The sequence below is a fragment of the Amblyraja radiata genome, chromosome 4 (genome assembly GCF_010909765.2).
Source record: "Amblyraja radiata isolate CabotCenter1 chromosome 4, sAmbRad1.1.pri, whole genome shotgun sequence".
NCBI lineage: Eukaryota > Metazoa > Chordata > Chondrichthyes > Rajiformes > Rajidae > Amblyraja > Amblyraja radiata.
In genome coordinates this window covers 95884059-95898173 of record NC_045959.1, presented here as the reverse complement: position 1 = coordinate 95898173, position 14115 = coordinate 95884059, and the positions used below count along the sequence as shown (strand labels likewise).

Genomic DNA, 14115 nt, shown 5'->3' with positions numbered 1-14115 from the left:
TTCCCTCTCTGCTGGGTAATTTAACCAGCCATCAGGAAGCTTGTATGACGAGAAGAGATGTGGGCAGCTAAGTGACTTGAGTGAATTTATCTCTCCATTAACCCATTTTCAACAGGTAAAGTCATGATTGATTAAAATTATCAAAAAATTTAACATGTGAACGGAACTGCATTTTTTTAAGCAAGGGCGGCACGGTGGTGCAGCAGTAGAGCTACTACCTCACAGCGCCAGTGACCCGGGTTTGATCCTGACTACAGATGCTGTCTTTATGGAGCTTGTACGTTTTCTCCCTGTGACCTGTGTGGGTTTTCTGCAAGACCTCGCTTTCCCCCCACACTCCAAAGACTTGTAGGTTTGTAGGTTAATTGGCTTGGTATCAATGTAAAATTGTCCCTGGTTTGTGTATGATAGTGTTAATGTGCGGGGATCGCTGGCTGGTGCGGACTCGGTGAGCTGATGGGGCTGTTTCCACGCTGTATTTCTAAACTAAACTAAACTTGAGGAATAAAGAGACAGGGGCTGGAGGTACAAGGTTTTTGAAAAGGCAAACAGGAGAAACCTTCAGATACATAATTGTAAATCTGGAATTCCCTTACGGAGGGGAGAGGCAGGACACAGTGTGGCAAGTATAAGATCAACATAGGCTAGGGGTGTTTTGACAGGCAGATGGTTGGAACATAGGTCAGAGATAAGGAAGGAAGGAAGGAAGGTGTGTGACAGGGTTGAAAAGTTATGGATTGTAGTGTCAGAGGGAGGAAAGTGATGGGGTTTAGTGGAGGGGAGAAATAGGTGAGAGTGTGGAAACATAGAAACAGAAAATAGGTGCAGGAGGAGGCCATTTTCCCCTTTCGAACCACCACCGCCATTCATTGTGATCATGCTGATCATCCACAATCTGTAACCCGTGCCTGCCTTCTCCCCATATCCCTTGATTCGACTAGCTCCCAGAGCTCGATCTAACTCTCTTTTAAATTCATCCAGTGAATTGGCCTCTACTGCCTTCTGTGGCAGAGAATTCCACAAATACACAACTTTCTGGGTGAAAAAGTGTTTTCTCATTGCAGTTTTAAATGGCCTCCCCCTTATTCTTAGACTGTGGCCCCTGGTTCTGGACTCCCCCAACATTGGGAACATTTTTCCTGCATCTAGTTTGTCCAGTCCTTTTATCATTTTATATGTTTCTATAAGATCCCCCTCATCCTTCTAAACTCCAGTGAATATAAGCCTAGTCTTTTCAATCTTTTCAATCTAAATTCCAGAGTATACAAGCCCAGCCGCTCCATTCTCTCAGCATATGACAGTCCCGCCATCCCGGGAATTAACCTTGTAAACCTACACTGCACTCCCTCAATAACACGAATGTCGTTCCTCAAATTAGGGGACCAAAACTGCACACAATACTCCAGGTGTGGTCTCACTAGGGTCCTGTACAACTGCAGAAGGACCTCTTTGCTCCTCTACTCAAATCCTCTTGTTATGAAGGCCAACATCAGGGCTGCCAACTCTCACGCTTTGAGCGTGAGACTCACGCCCTCAAGCAAACTCTCACGCCCTCACGCTCATCAGAAATTTCTCACGCTCAGTGGTGAGAAATTTTGTGATCAATGAAAATTTCAAAACTCGGATAAACTGCATGGTCAGCGGGTGTTGGAGCGCAGAAGATGCGGGAGGGATGGGAGCAGAACCAGCGGCCGGAACAGATGCAGGGAGCCGGGACGGACGAGTGTTTGCCGGGGCCGGCGTGTCGTTCGCTGCAGCTCTGGCCATGGAGCAGTCCGGACAGTGCATGTCCCGGGCGTCGGAGGCGTCAGAAGCGTTGTGCCGCTGCCGCTGCCGCTGCCGCTGCCGCGAGAGTCTCTGTGCTGAAGGGACAGACTAGACTCTCAAAGGGAGGTGGAGAGAGAGGGGGGGAAGGAGACAGGGAGACAGTGGGGAGAGAGAGAGGGGGGGGGGTGAGAGGAGAGAGAGGGGAGAGACAGGGGGGTAGTGAATGGAGAGAGAGAAGAGGGAGGGGGGAGAGAGAGGGGAGTGAGAGGGGGAGAGTGAGGTGGGAGAGGGGGGGAAGTGATAGAGGGGTGAGAGGGAAGAAAAATGGAAGAGAGAGGGGATGGAGAGGGAGGAGAGAATGGGAGAGAGCAGGGGAAGAGAGAGGGGTGGTAAAAGAGAGAGGGGGAAGAGGGGGAGAGGGGGAAAGAGATAGATAGGGGGGCAAAGAAAAAGAGATAGAGACAGAGGAGAAAGAGAGGGGAGAGAGGGCAAGGGGAAGAGTGAGGTAGGAGGGAGAAATGGGGAAGAGAGGAGGAGAGAGGGGGGAAGAGAGAGAGGTGAGAAGAGAGACAGAGAGAGAGAGGGGAAAGAGAGAGGGGAGAGTGTGTGGAGAGGGAGAGAGAGGGGGAAGATAGAGAGGGAGGGAGAAAGAGGGGGGAAGCGAAGGGGAGAGAGAGGAGAGAGAGGGGGGAGAGAGAAGAGGGAGAGAGAGGGAAGAAAGAGAGGGGGAGAGAGAGAGGGGGAGAGAGAGTTAGGGGGAAGAGAGGGGAGAGAGAGTTAGGGGAAAGAGAGGGGAGAGAGAGAGGAGAGAGGGGACAAGAGAGAGGGGGAAGAGTAAGGTGGGAGGGAGAGTGGGGGAAAGAGAGGGGGGAGAGAGAGAGGGGGGAGAGAGAAGAGAGGGAAGGGGAGAGAGTGAGAGGGGGAGACAGGGGAGAGAGAGGGGGTGAGAGGAGAGACAGAGAGGGAGAGAGGAGAGAGAGAGAGGGGAAAGAGAGGGGGAGGGGAGAGATAGAGGGGGAGAGAGAGAGAGGGGGGTTGAGAGGAGAGAGAGCGGAAGAGAGGGGGAGAGAGAGAGAGTCTCTGTGTCGAATTTGCCCAGGTGACCGGCATGGATCAGGCTGCGGCTCGGTGCATCCTGGAGGACAACCAGTGGCTACTGGAAGTAAGTACCAAGCACTAGGTAGGAATGGTGGAAGGTAGTGGACTTCAAATGGGGGTGGTTGGAGAAAGCATCCTGTTTGCCTGCTAGATTTTCACTTACTGTAACTGCAGGAAAACTGTTCCCGATGTTGGGGGCGTTCAGAACCATGAGTCACAGTTTAAGAATAAAGGGGGGGGGGGGGCATTTAGGACTGAGATGAGGACAAACTTTCTTCACGTAGAGAGTTGTGAATCTGTGGAATTCTCTGCCACAGAAGGCAGTGCAGGCCAATTCACTGGATGTTTTCAAGAGAGAGTTACATTTAGTTCTAGGGGCTAACGACATCAAGGGATATGGGGAAAAAACAGGAAAGGTACTGATTTTAGATGAATAGCCATGATCATATTGAATGGCAGTGCTGGCTTGAAGGGCCGAATGGCCTATTCCTGCACCTATTTTCTATGTTTCTATGCTTGAGTATATGGCAATAAAACTCGATCACTTGATTTTGAAGCATTCATGCATGGTGGAGGTATAATGTAGTCATAGAGTGATACAGTGTGAAAACAGGCCCTACGGCGCAACTTGCCCACACCCGCCAACATGTCCCAGCTACGCTACCTGCTTTTGGTCCATACCTCCAAACCTGTCCTATCCATGTATCAAACTTTTTCTTAAATGTTGGGATGGTCCCTGCCTCAACTACCTCCTCTGGCAGCTTGTTCCATACACCCATCACCCTTTGTGTGGATAAGGTTACCCCTTAAAAAGTTACCTCTTAAAAATACTTCATACAAAAAACATTGAAATCATACTTCTACAGTGCACTAAAACATGATTTTAATACATAACATTTCAAAAAGTTCCTAGCCTTCTTCCACACCCTCTCCTAACTCGGTTGCTCCACTCCTTCACCGGGTACCCCCATGGCCAGTGATCAGTGATCGCACAGCCTCCCCCCTTTCAAAAACGCTCCAATCCAATTTATAGCATATATATTGCATTCAAGTGTAAGTTATAAGACTCGCTACAGTATGCACCATATTGCACAATTTCAAGCTGAAAAATGCAAATGTTCTGTACCAATGGGAGGGGGCACCCTCCTCCCCCCCCCCCCCCCCGGTTGCGATGCTCCCCCGGGCTTGGTCGCTCGCAAATTTCTCACTCCCAACTCTCACCCAATGTTGGCAGCCCTGCAACATGTATTTGGGCACAGTCAGTCGGCAAAACCAAGCATAGACTTGGCGACTGCTTTGCTGACCATGTGCTCGGTCTGCCAAGGCCTACTGGATCTCCTGGTTGCTGACCATTTTAACTGGCCTTCCCATTCTGACGTTTCTGTCTTGGGCCTCCTCCAATGCCAGAGAAACCACATGAAAACGGGAGGAACTGCTAGGGTAGCTTACAACGCAAGGTATGAACATTGAATTCCACAATTTTAGGTAACCTCTCACTAATTACCTCCTCCCTTATCTTCCGCACAACTCACCCTTCCACCTCCCCCCTTCCCTTCCCTGTGCCCCACTTGGACTCCACCTATTTCTCCAATTCACTCACCCCCTCTCCCCACAACCACCCCTCCCCTACTCCTGCCACTTTGCTCCCTCTTGCTTTACAATCCGTAACTCTTCGTACCTGCCTGACACCTTCCTTCCTTCCTTTCATATCTCTGGCCTTTGTTCCAATCATCTGCCTATCAATCCCCCGTCCTGACCTACAGTAGGTCTGCCTATTACCTGCCACACTCTATCCTGCTTCTCCCATTATCCAGCTTCCTTCTGCCCCCACCCCACAAACAGTCTGAAGAAGGATCCTGACCCGCAACGTCGCCTGTCCACTGGGACGCTTCCTGAGTTTGGAACTACCTGCTGCCTGAACTCATCCCGCTGAGCTACTCCAGCATTTGTGTCCAAGGGGTTATTGAAGCAGGATGTGTAAACATGATCGGCCTGTTTATTCCTGTGAAGGGCAAATACTGATTCAGCGTTTGTTGTATTTTTTTGAGGTTGGGGAAGGAAAGTGTGAGTTAAAGAGTGATGATTTAATTTTGTTGAATACATTTATAATTGACTTGTGCGGACAAACAAAATAATAAGTCTTATTATTTTGAGTAAATTCTGGACTGTTTTTTTTTTTAAATCGCTATGTAATACACTAATTAGGCTACTTTTAATAAATAGTTCATATGTCAGATACTCAATGATTAAATGCAAGCTGGCCTCAATAAATAACTTTGATGAATGTACAAATGGCTGCCTTGTTGACTGAACTGTAACAAGATTTCATTTATTACTTATTTAATCAATGTTATTTTGATTTGGCCTGTGGGCACCTTCAGTATTAAAGGAAACAACCATTGCCCTCTGGTAATCCATATTACATGATTACTTTGCCACCGATTAAAAGTAAAGGAAAGCTGTATTGAGTAAAACAAGGAGCCAATTTATTTACTTTGCTCTACCATATAAAATAGTTGTATTATTCACATTTCTAACTACCGTACCTTCTCTGGTTATGAATTGTGCTTTTTCAAATAATGAGAGACTGAAATATCTTGGTGTTCCAGGGGATCTAGGCATACTTGACTTTATTGAAAGCTAATGTAATAATGCAGCAGACAGTTAGGAAAGCATGTAGTATGTTTATTATGAGAGAATATGAGTACAAGAATAAGGATATCCTGTGACAGATTCGGTCTCTTTATGTGAACTAGGGGATACTTATTCGAGAGCAAGCATAGGCTAGGCTCTTTTGTCTCTAAAGTTTTGAAGAATGAGAGGTTATATTGAAACATACAGAATTCTTGGAGGGATTTACAACAGGGCGGCACAGTGGCGTAGCGGTAGAGCTATTGCCTTTCAGCGGCAGAGACCCGAGTTCAATCCTGATTACGGGTGCTTGTCTATATGTAGTTTGTACATTCTCCCCGTGACCTGCGTGCGTTTTCCCCGAGATCTTTGGTTTCCCACTCCAAAGGCGTACAGGTTTGTAGGTTAATTGGCTTGGTATAAAGGAAACAATTGTCGCTAGTGTGTGTAGGGCAGTGTTAATGTGTAGGGATCACTGGTTGGTACGGACTCAGTGGGCCGAAGTGCCTGTTTCCACGCTGCATCTCTAAACTAATCTAAACAGGGCGGACTGTTTACCAGGCTGAGAAGTCTTGAACTAAAGATTACGGTCTTAGAATAAAGGGTAGGCCATTTAAGAATGAAATTAAGAGACTCTGAGGTTGGTTAATGTTTGGAATTCTCTACTAAGACACCTACGGATGATTGGATATTGATTGTATTTAAAAGAGTTATTGATAGACATCTGGGTATTGAAGGAACCAAAGAATATGGAAAAGGGAAGATAAAATGGTGTTTAGAAAGAGGGCCAGTCATTATCATATTGTACGGTGGAGTGAGCTTGAAGGGTCAAATGAGCTATGCTGCCCTACTTATGTTCTTAGGTTTCTGTGGTCATTATGTCCTGGAATTTGCACCTGCCGATTTGTTGGTCTTGCCTAACTTCCCGAAAGCTAATCAGAAGATAGACACAAAATGCTGGAGTAACTCAGCGGGACAGGAAGCATCTCTGGATAGAAGGAATATGTTACGTTTCAGTTCGGTACCCTTGTTCAGACTGAGAGTCAGGGGAGCGTGAGACACAGAGATATGGAAGGGTAAGGTGTGAAAACGAGACATCAAAGGGGACGAAGTTCAAGGAAAAGTGGGGGTGATGGAGGGGCGGGGGGTAGAGATCCTTCTTCAGACCTAATCAGCTAATCAGCTTCTGATACTACTCAACCTATTTCAAAATAAATGAAGTGTTGCTGGATGTGCCTGTTCAATAATGGAGCATGCTTTGCTTGCAAAGGAATATCTCCAGTGGTACCTAGACATTCTCAGCGGGTGGATTGCTCAGGCTAAGTTTTGCTTTCCACTTGCCTGCATGAGTACATCTCCAACAACTCTCAAGCAGCTCTTGACCATCATGGACAAAGCAGTCGATAGGATTGGCATCCCATTAATCACACTAAACGCTCATTCCCTCCACCGGCAATGCACAGTAGCTGCTGTGTATCAGAAGGTATCGAAGTGTGAAAACGCACACCTCCAGATTCAGGGACAGTTTCTTCCCAGGCAACTGAATCATCCCACCACAACCAGAGAGCAGCGCTGAACTACTATCAATCTCAATGGTGACCCTCGGACGACAGATGGCACAATGGGCTAAGTGTTTGGCTGGCAACCGGAAGGTAGCCGGTTCGAATCCCACTTGGAGTGCATACTGTCGTTGTGTCCTTGGGCAAGACACTTCACTCACCTTTGCCTGTGTGTGAATGTGTGTGAATGTGTGTGAGTGATTGGTGGTGGTCGGAGGGGCCGTAGGCGCAGATTGGCAGCCACGCTTCCGTCAGTCTGCCCCAGGGCAGCTGTGGCTACAGAAGTAGCTTACCACCACCGAGTGTGACTGAGGAATGAATGAATAATGCGATGTAAAGCGCCTTGAGTATTAGAAAGGCGCTATATAAATCCCATCCATTATTATTATTATTATCCATGATTGGACTTTGCTGGCTTTACCTTGCACTAAACGTTATTCCCTTATCATGTATCAATACACTGTAAAAGGTTCAATTGTAATCATGTGTTGTCTTTCCGCTGACTGGTTAGCACGCAACAAAAGCTTTTCACTGTACCTCGGGTACATGTGACAATAAACTAAACTGAAACTGAACATTTGAAAGAGAAAGCTGGGTGTGTGGTGAGCCCAGGAATATCTAGGATTAAACGTCCTGGGGATTCACTTTCCCAGATTCTTGAACAAGCAGGCACACCAGCAACCACAAATTCATTGCAATCCCAATGTAAAGCCAATAGTTGTAGGTCAGGCCGAGGAGGGAGAATGCAGGAACTGATACAGTAACTGGAGGAACAAAGTAGGTCTGAGAATGTCTTTTCAATAACCCTGAAGCTCACTTTCCAATGCACCTCGTACTTAATCGCTCTTTTGGGTTGTCTTATCTGCCAGCTCCAAAATTAAATAACTGCCCCATAATTTTCTTGTAGATCATATTCTCATTCCGAAGCCTGGCAACCTATTACTATGTAACACCATCAGCAACATCTTAAAGGGCCTGTCCCACTATACGCGTTTACCCAAGAGCTCTCCCGAGTTTAAAAAAAAATCAAACTCGTGGTAAGTACGTAGAATGTACGTAGCGGGTACGTCGGAGCTCGGGACGTCTCGTAGCGGCTCGTAACGCTAACGGCAGGTACTCGGGAAACGCGGTGAGCTCGTGAAGTTTTTTCAACATGTTGTAAAATGTCCACGAGAGCCCCGAGTACCTACGAGCGGCTATTCCCGTAATTCTCCGAGTTCGAATCAGGGGAAACTCGGGAGAACTCTTGAATTACTTCGTACAGTGGGATAGGCCCTTAACTCTATAGCTTTCACGAGTCAAGTCAAGTGTACAGAGTGTTTTATTGTCATGTGTCCCAGATAGGACAATGAAATTCTTGCTTGCTGCAGCACAACAGAATATGTAAAATACTACATAACGGGGGGAAAAAAAGTTTGGTGTGTATATATACACATGCACATATACTCAATAAATAAACAAATATAGTGCAATAATAGTAAAAGTCTGTTGCTGTTCAGACCTTATTTGGTGTCGTGTTTAATAGCCTGATGGCTGTAGGAAAGAAGCTGTTCCTGAACCTGGACATTACAGCTTTCAGGCTCCTGTACCTTCTTCCCTATAGCAATGGTGAAATGAGTGTGTGGCCAGGATGGTGTGGGTCCTTGATGATGTTGGCTGCCTCGATGGTGGGGAGATCAAAGCCAATGATGGACTGGGCAGTGGTCACTTTTTGCAGTCTTTTCCACTCCTGGACGTTCAAGTTGCTGAACTAGGCCACGATGCAACCAGTCAGTATGCTCTCTACTGTGCACCTGTAGAAGTTCAAGAGAATCCTCTTTGACATACCAAATGTTCGTAATCTTTTCAGGAAGTAGAGGTGCTGATGTGCCTTCTTTATAATTGCATCAGTTTGCTGAGTCCAGGAAAGATCTTTGGAAGTATGCACACCCAGGAATTTGACGTTTTTGACGACCTCGGTAGTCATGAAATGCTTTGAGAGGCTGGTCAAGAAACACATCTGCGCCTTCCTCCCTCGCAACATGGACCCGTTACAATTCGCATACCGTCCGAACAGATCCACGGACGATGCAGTCTCCCAGGTTCTGCACACCGCTCTCTCTCATCTTGATAGCCAGAAAGGGGGCTACGTGAGGATGCTGTTCACAGACTTCAGTTCAGCCTTCAACACGATAGTCCCCACCAGACTGGCCGAGAAGCTGCTGAAATTGGGGCTCAACACCCCCCTGTGTGCATGGGTCCTGGACTTTCTCACCGCCAGGCCCCAGGTAGTCAAGATGAGGGGAAATACATCAAAGTCCCTCACCCTGAGCACAGGATCCCCCCAGGATTGCGTCCTCAGCCCCCTACGGTACTCCCTGTACACACATGACTGTGTGGCCAGGTTCAGCTCTAACTCGATAATCAAGTTTGCTGATGACACTGTGGTGGTGGGCCTGATCTCCGATAAAGATGAGAAGGCCTACGGGGAGAAGGTGGCTGATCTGGCACTCTGGTGTCAGGACAACAGCCTCCTCTTGAATATTTAAAAAACTAAGGAGCTGACCGTGGACTTTAGGAGGGCACATCATCCGAGGACGTACACACCATTGAAGATAAATGGGGATACTGTGGATAGGGTGAGCTGTTTCAAATACCTGGGAGTCCACATCTCTGAGGATATGACATGGACATCACACGCTGCAGCACTCGTGAGTAAGGCAAGGCAGTGCCTTTACCACCTCAGGCAATTGAGGAAATTCAGAGTGTCTCTGAGGATCCTCCAGTGCTTCTACTCAGCGGCTGTGGAAAGCATCTTGTCCGGAAATATCACAATTTGGTTTGGGAACTGCTCTGCCCAGGACAAGAAGGCTCTGCAGAGAGTAGTGCGTTCGGCTGAACGCACTATGGGAACTACACTCGCCCCCCTGCGGGAACTATACATCAGAAGGTGCAACTTCAGAGCAAACAAGATCATGGGAGACCCCGTTCACCCCAGCAACGGACTATTCCAGCTGCTACGGTCAGGCAAACGCCTCCGTTGTCATGCTGTGTGAACGGAGAGGATGAGAAGGAGTTTCTTCCCAGAGGCCATTAGGATTGTAAACTCCTATCTCACCAGAGACTAACTTTACTGTACCATTTCACTGTTTTTTTAAATTGCTGTTTTTTCCCTTTTTCTTTCCTCCCACAAATGTGCAATGTGTGAATATGTGATTCTGCTCCATTCTGTTGTAGTTTGTTTGTTTGTTTTTTTTTGCACAATCCGCGAGCATTGCAACTTTTCATTTTACTGCACATCTCGTATGTGTATGTGATGAATAAACTTGACTTGTCTGTCCTTTTGCCTCAAATGCTGCCTGACCTGCTGAGTTCCTCCTGCAGTCAGGTTTCTGCCCACGATTATGGCTCCATTTTCAAACAAAGGCTTTCAAGCCAAATAACCACTGTTTAATCTGGTCATTAAATGGTATCCCAATAATGACTGATTTACACCCGTGATTCTGGTTAACCTTCAGCAAACAAACATAAAATCTACAAAATATTTTATCCTAAATGATTTCACTCTGCATTGAGTCACAGTTTTGAGGCAGAATCATTTTAAACAGAACATGCACACACATGCAGAAGGAGCTTCCAAATAGAAATTAATGCAGCGGAAAGGTTGAAGCCACAAAGGCTTGGTGAGCGGCAAGTTGTTAAAACAATCTTCCTATAATGTGTGTTGTGTGCACCTGAAATAGGATGATTCATTAGATCAGGCTTCACCATGACAAGGTTCATCGTTCAACTCTCTGAGTACTGATGGAACAATTCTGAATCTGCCCAATAAAAATGACAAGGTCAGCAATTTACTGTTGCTCAAGGTATGTCTTTGCTTATATTAGATTTTTCTCAAGAGATATTTTGTGTGTGTGTGTTTATGTGTGCGACAATGTTTTCAAAATGTACCATTTATGCAATATACATGAACAAAAATGTCCCTCTATCACAATCTCAAACATTATGTTCTGATATTCTTTATTTCAATTACTGCAACATGGATATCTAACTATTACATTATCCTACAAACCAGAATACTGAAATTGAATTTGTTTTTGAGCACAGAACAAGGTGCTGGGGGAACTCAGCAGGCCAGGCAACAGGGAATGGACTAACAACATTTTGGGTTGGGACCTTTATTCAGACTGATGGAGTCAGATGAGAAAGCTGGAAAAGAGAGCCTGGCAAGTGATAGGTGGATACATATGAAGGGAGGTGATCGATTGATGGATGGAGTAAGTGACGAAAGCTAAAGGTGACAAGGGGATCAGATAAGGAAAGAGGAGGAGTGAAGTGTAAAACCAGAGGGAGCGATTTAGTTGAAGGGAAGAAGGGTTTCGGCCCGAAAAGTTGCATATTTCCTTCGCTCCATAGATGCTGCTGCACCCGCTGAGTTTCTCCAGCACTTTTGCCTACATTTGGTTGAAGGGCACAGGCAGGGGAGAAGGAGGGGAGATAAAATGGAAATGTGGGATTCAGGGGATGGGAGATAGGGATTAGGAGGAGGGGAAAGGATTATAGCGGTGATTATAGCGGTGGGAGCAATGTCTACGAACTGGGGTCGGGAAGCAACAGAGGAAAGAGAGGGAATGTAGTGGTCCCAGCGTCCCAACACAAAATGTCACTGATTCATGTTCTCCAGTGATGCTGCCTGACCCACTGAGTTGCTTTGGAATAAATTGCATTTATTTAATAGCTGGAAACCCAAAATAAGGGTGTTATGTATTTTTTTCCCTTACTCCTAACTGCCTTGCTCTTCACGCTACAGGACCATGTGCATAACGAACTCTCACTGTCATACTTTCAGAAGCATCTCACTTTCCAGGCGTAACTTTGCCCAAACAACATACTCCAGTCAAGTTCCTGTCAAATATCATAAAAGTTGGCTTTGCCGCAGTTTAGAATTTCAACTTGTGGACCAACCTTGTTTTTTATCCATAACTATTTTAAAGCTAATAGAAAATGGCCACTGACCCAAAAAGTCTCACCCACTGACACTTCAGTCACTTGCCCAGCCCAATTCTCTAAGAGCAGGTTAAGCTTTGGTCCCCATTGTTGTGCACTCTACACATTGCATCAGGAGATTCTCCTGAACACACTTGACAAATTCCACTCGTTCTAAGCCCTTGGCGCTAAGGCAGCCCAGATCTGTATTGGGAAAATCTTGTAGATGACTGCAATCTCCTGGCATATTTGTTTTTCTAATTCACATTGAGTATTTGAAGGCCGACAGTACAATCCCAACAAGGTGAGCATCCTCTTGTTATTTCACAGCTCCACCTATATAGCCTCACTGTAGGTCCTTCAGGAATGTTATCTCAAACTATTGCCATTAATATAACAACTTCCCCTCTTCTTTTATCACCACCTCTATCTTGCCCATCCTTTCCCTCACATTGTCAGGTTTCGAAAATGGTTCTAACATCCCAATTGCACATACTTAGCCTCACCCTGAGTATTTGCCTAACTCCCTATATTCACTCTGCAGCATCTTATCTCTTTTCCTACCCATGTCACCTGTGCCACTGTGCACAAACACACTTCTGGCTGCTTACCTTCCCCTCTTGTGGATGTCCTGCAGCAGCTCTGAGACATCCTGGACCCTGGCACCAGGGAAGCAACACACCATCCTGTAGTCCTGTGTGTTGCCTGTCCCCATAAATAATGGGTCTGATAGAGTGATACAGCGTGGAAACAGGCCCTTAGCCCAACTTGCCCACAATGGCTAACGTCCCAGCTACACTGGTCCCACCTGCCCATGTTTGGCCCATTCCCTCCAAACCTATCCTATCCATGTACCTGTCTAACAATGCTGGGGTAGTCCCTGCCTCAACTACCTCCTCTGGCAACTTGTTCCATACACCCACCACCATTTGTGTGAAAAGGTGACCCCTCAGATTCCTATTAAATCTTTTCCCCTTCACCTTAAGCCTATGTCTTCTGGTCCTCGATTCACGTAAACTGGACAAGACACTCTGTGCATCTATCCAATCTATACCTCTCATGATTTTGTACACCTCTATAAAATCAACCTCATCCTCCTGCTCTCCAAGGAATAGAGTCCCAGCCTACTCAACCCCTCCTCATAAGCTCAGCCTCTCTAGTCCTGGCAACATCCTCGTAAATCTTCTCTGTACTCTTTCGATCACTCTTGTCTGACTTCATCCTACAGTCACAGTAATCCTCTGAACAGTCCCCTTCAACCATAATCCAAAACAGTACACTTTCCAGGCTTTGGCCCACCCCCACCCCTCTTTTCCAGTTTTCTCCCCTCTACTCCAATCAGATTGAAGAAGGGTCCCGACATGAAACGCTGTATTTCCATTCCTTCCACAGATGCTGCCTGACCAGTTGAATTCCTCCAGCATATTGTTTTTTTGCTCAAGATTCCAGCATCTGCAGTGTCTGAATTGGTTTGTTGTTCCTTTGGTTCTGGTCTGAGACTCTGTAGAATTTTTATGCTTTTAATGATGACATGTTGCCAAAATAATTTTACATAGCCAATGCAGTCCATTTTATATAAAGTGAAACCATTGTAATTGCAAGACTCACCTGGCCTTGTGCATTGGTGACGAGCTGGGAAGTCATCCCTTGCAGGTTGGACAGAGCATTGCTGAAAGCCTGGGATCCGGCAATGGAACCCATCGCTGCTGCTTGACTTGCCAACTGGAAAATAAACAGCAAAATCATCATATTCTGGCAATTTATAAACGTATTTAAATCTTACTATCGTTTCCACATGGACTCTATACTGGGATTAGTTTAATTTAGAGATACTGCGTGGAAACAGGCCCTTCAGCCCATTGAGTCCGCACCGACCAGCAATCCCCACATGCTAACACTATCCTAGACACACTAGGGACAATTTGCAATTATACAAAGCCAATTATCCGACAAACGTGTACGTATTTGGACGTGGGGGAGGAATCCGAAGCACCTGGAGAAAACCCCGTGGTCATGGGAAGAACGTACAAACTCCGTACAGACAGCACCCGTAGTCAGGATCGAACCCAGGTCTCTGACATTTTAAGTGCTGTAA

At 46.3% G+C, this 14115-nt stretch overlaps 1 protein-coding gene across 1 annotated transcript in view; it reads right to left on the bottom strand.

The window, feature by feature from the left end:
• pou6f2 (POU class 6 homeobox 2) overlaps positions 1 to 14115 on the bottom strand; it is a 473829-nt gene that overhangs the window by 70285 nt on the left and 389429 nt on the right. Inside the window, exon 6 of the mRNA XM_033019974.1 lies at positions 13629 to 13742. Coding sequence (XP_032875865.1) covers positions 13629 to 13742 — 114 coding nt within the window. The remainder of the gene's footprint in view (positions 1 to 13628; positions 13743 to 14115) is intronic.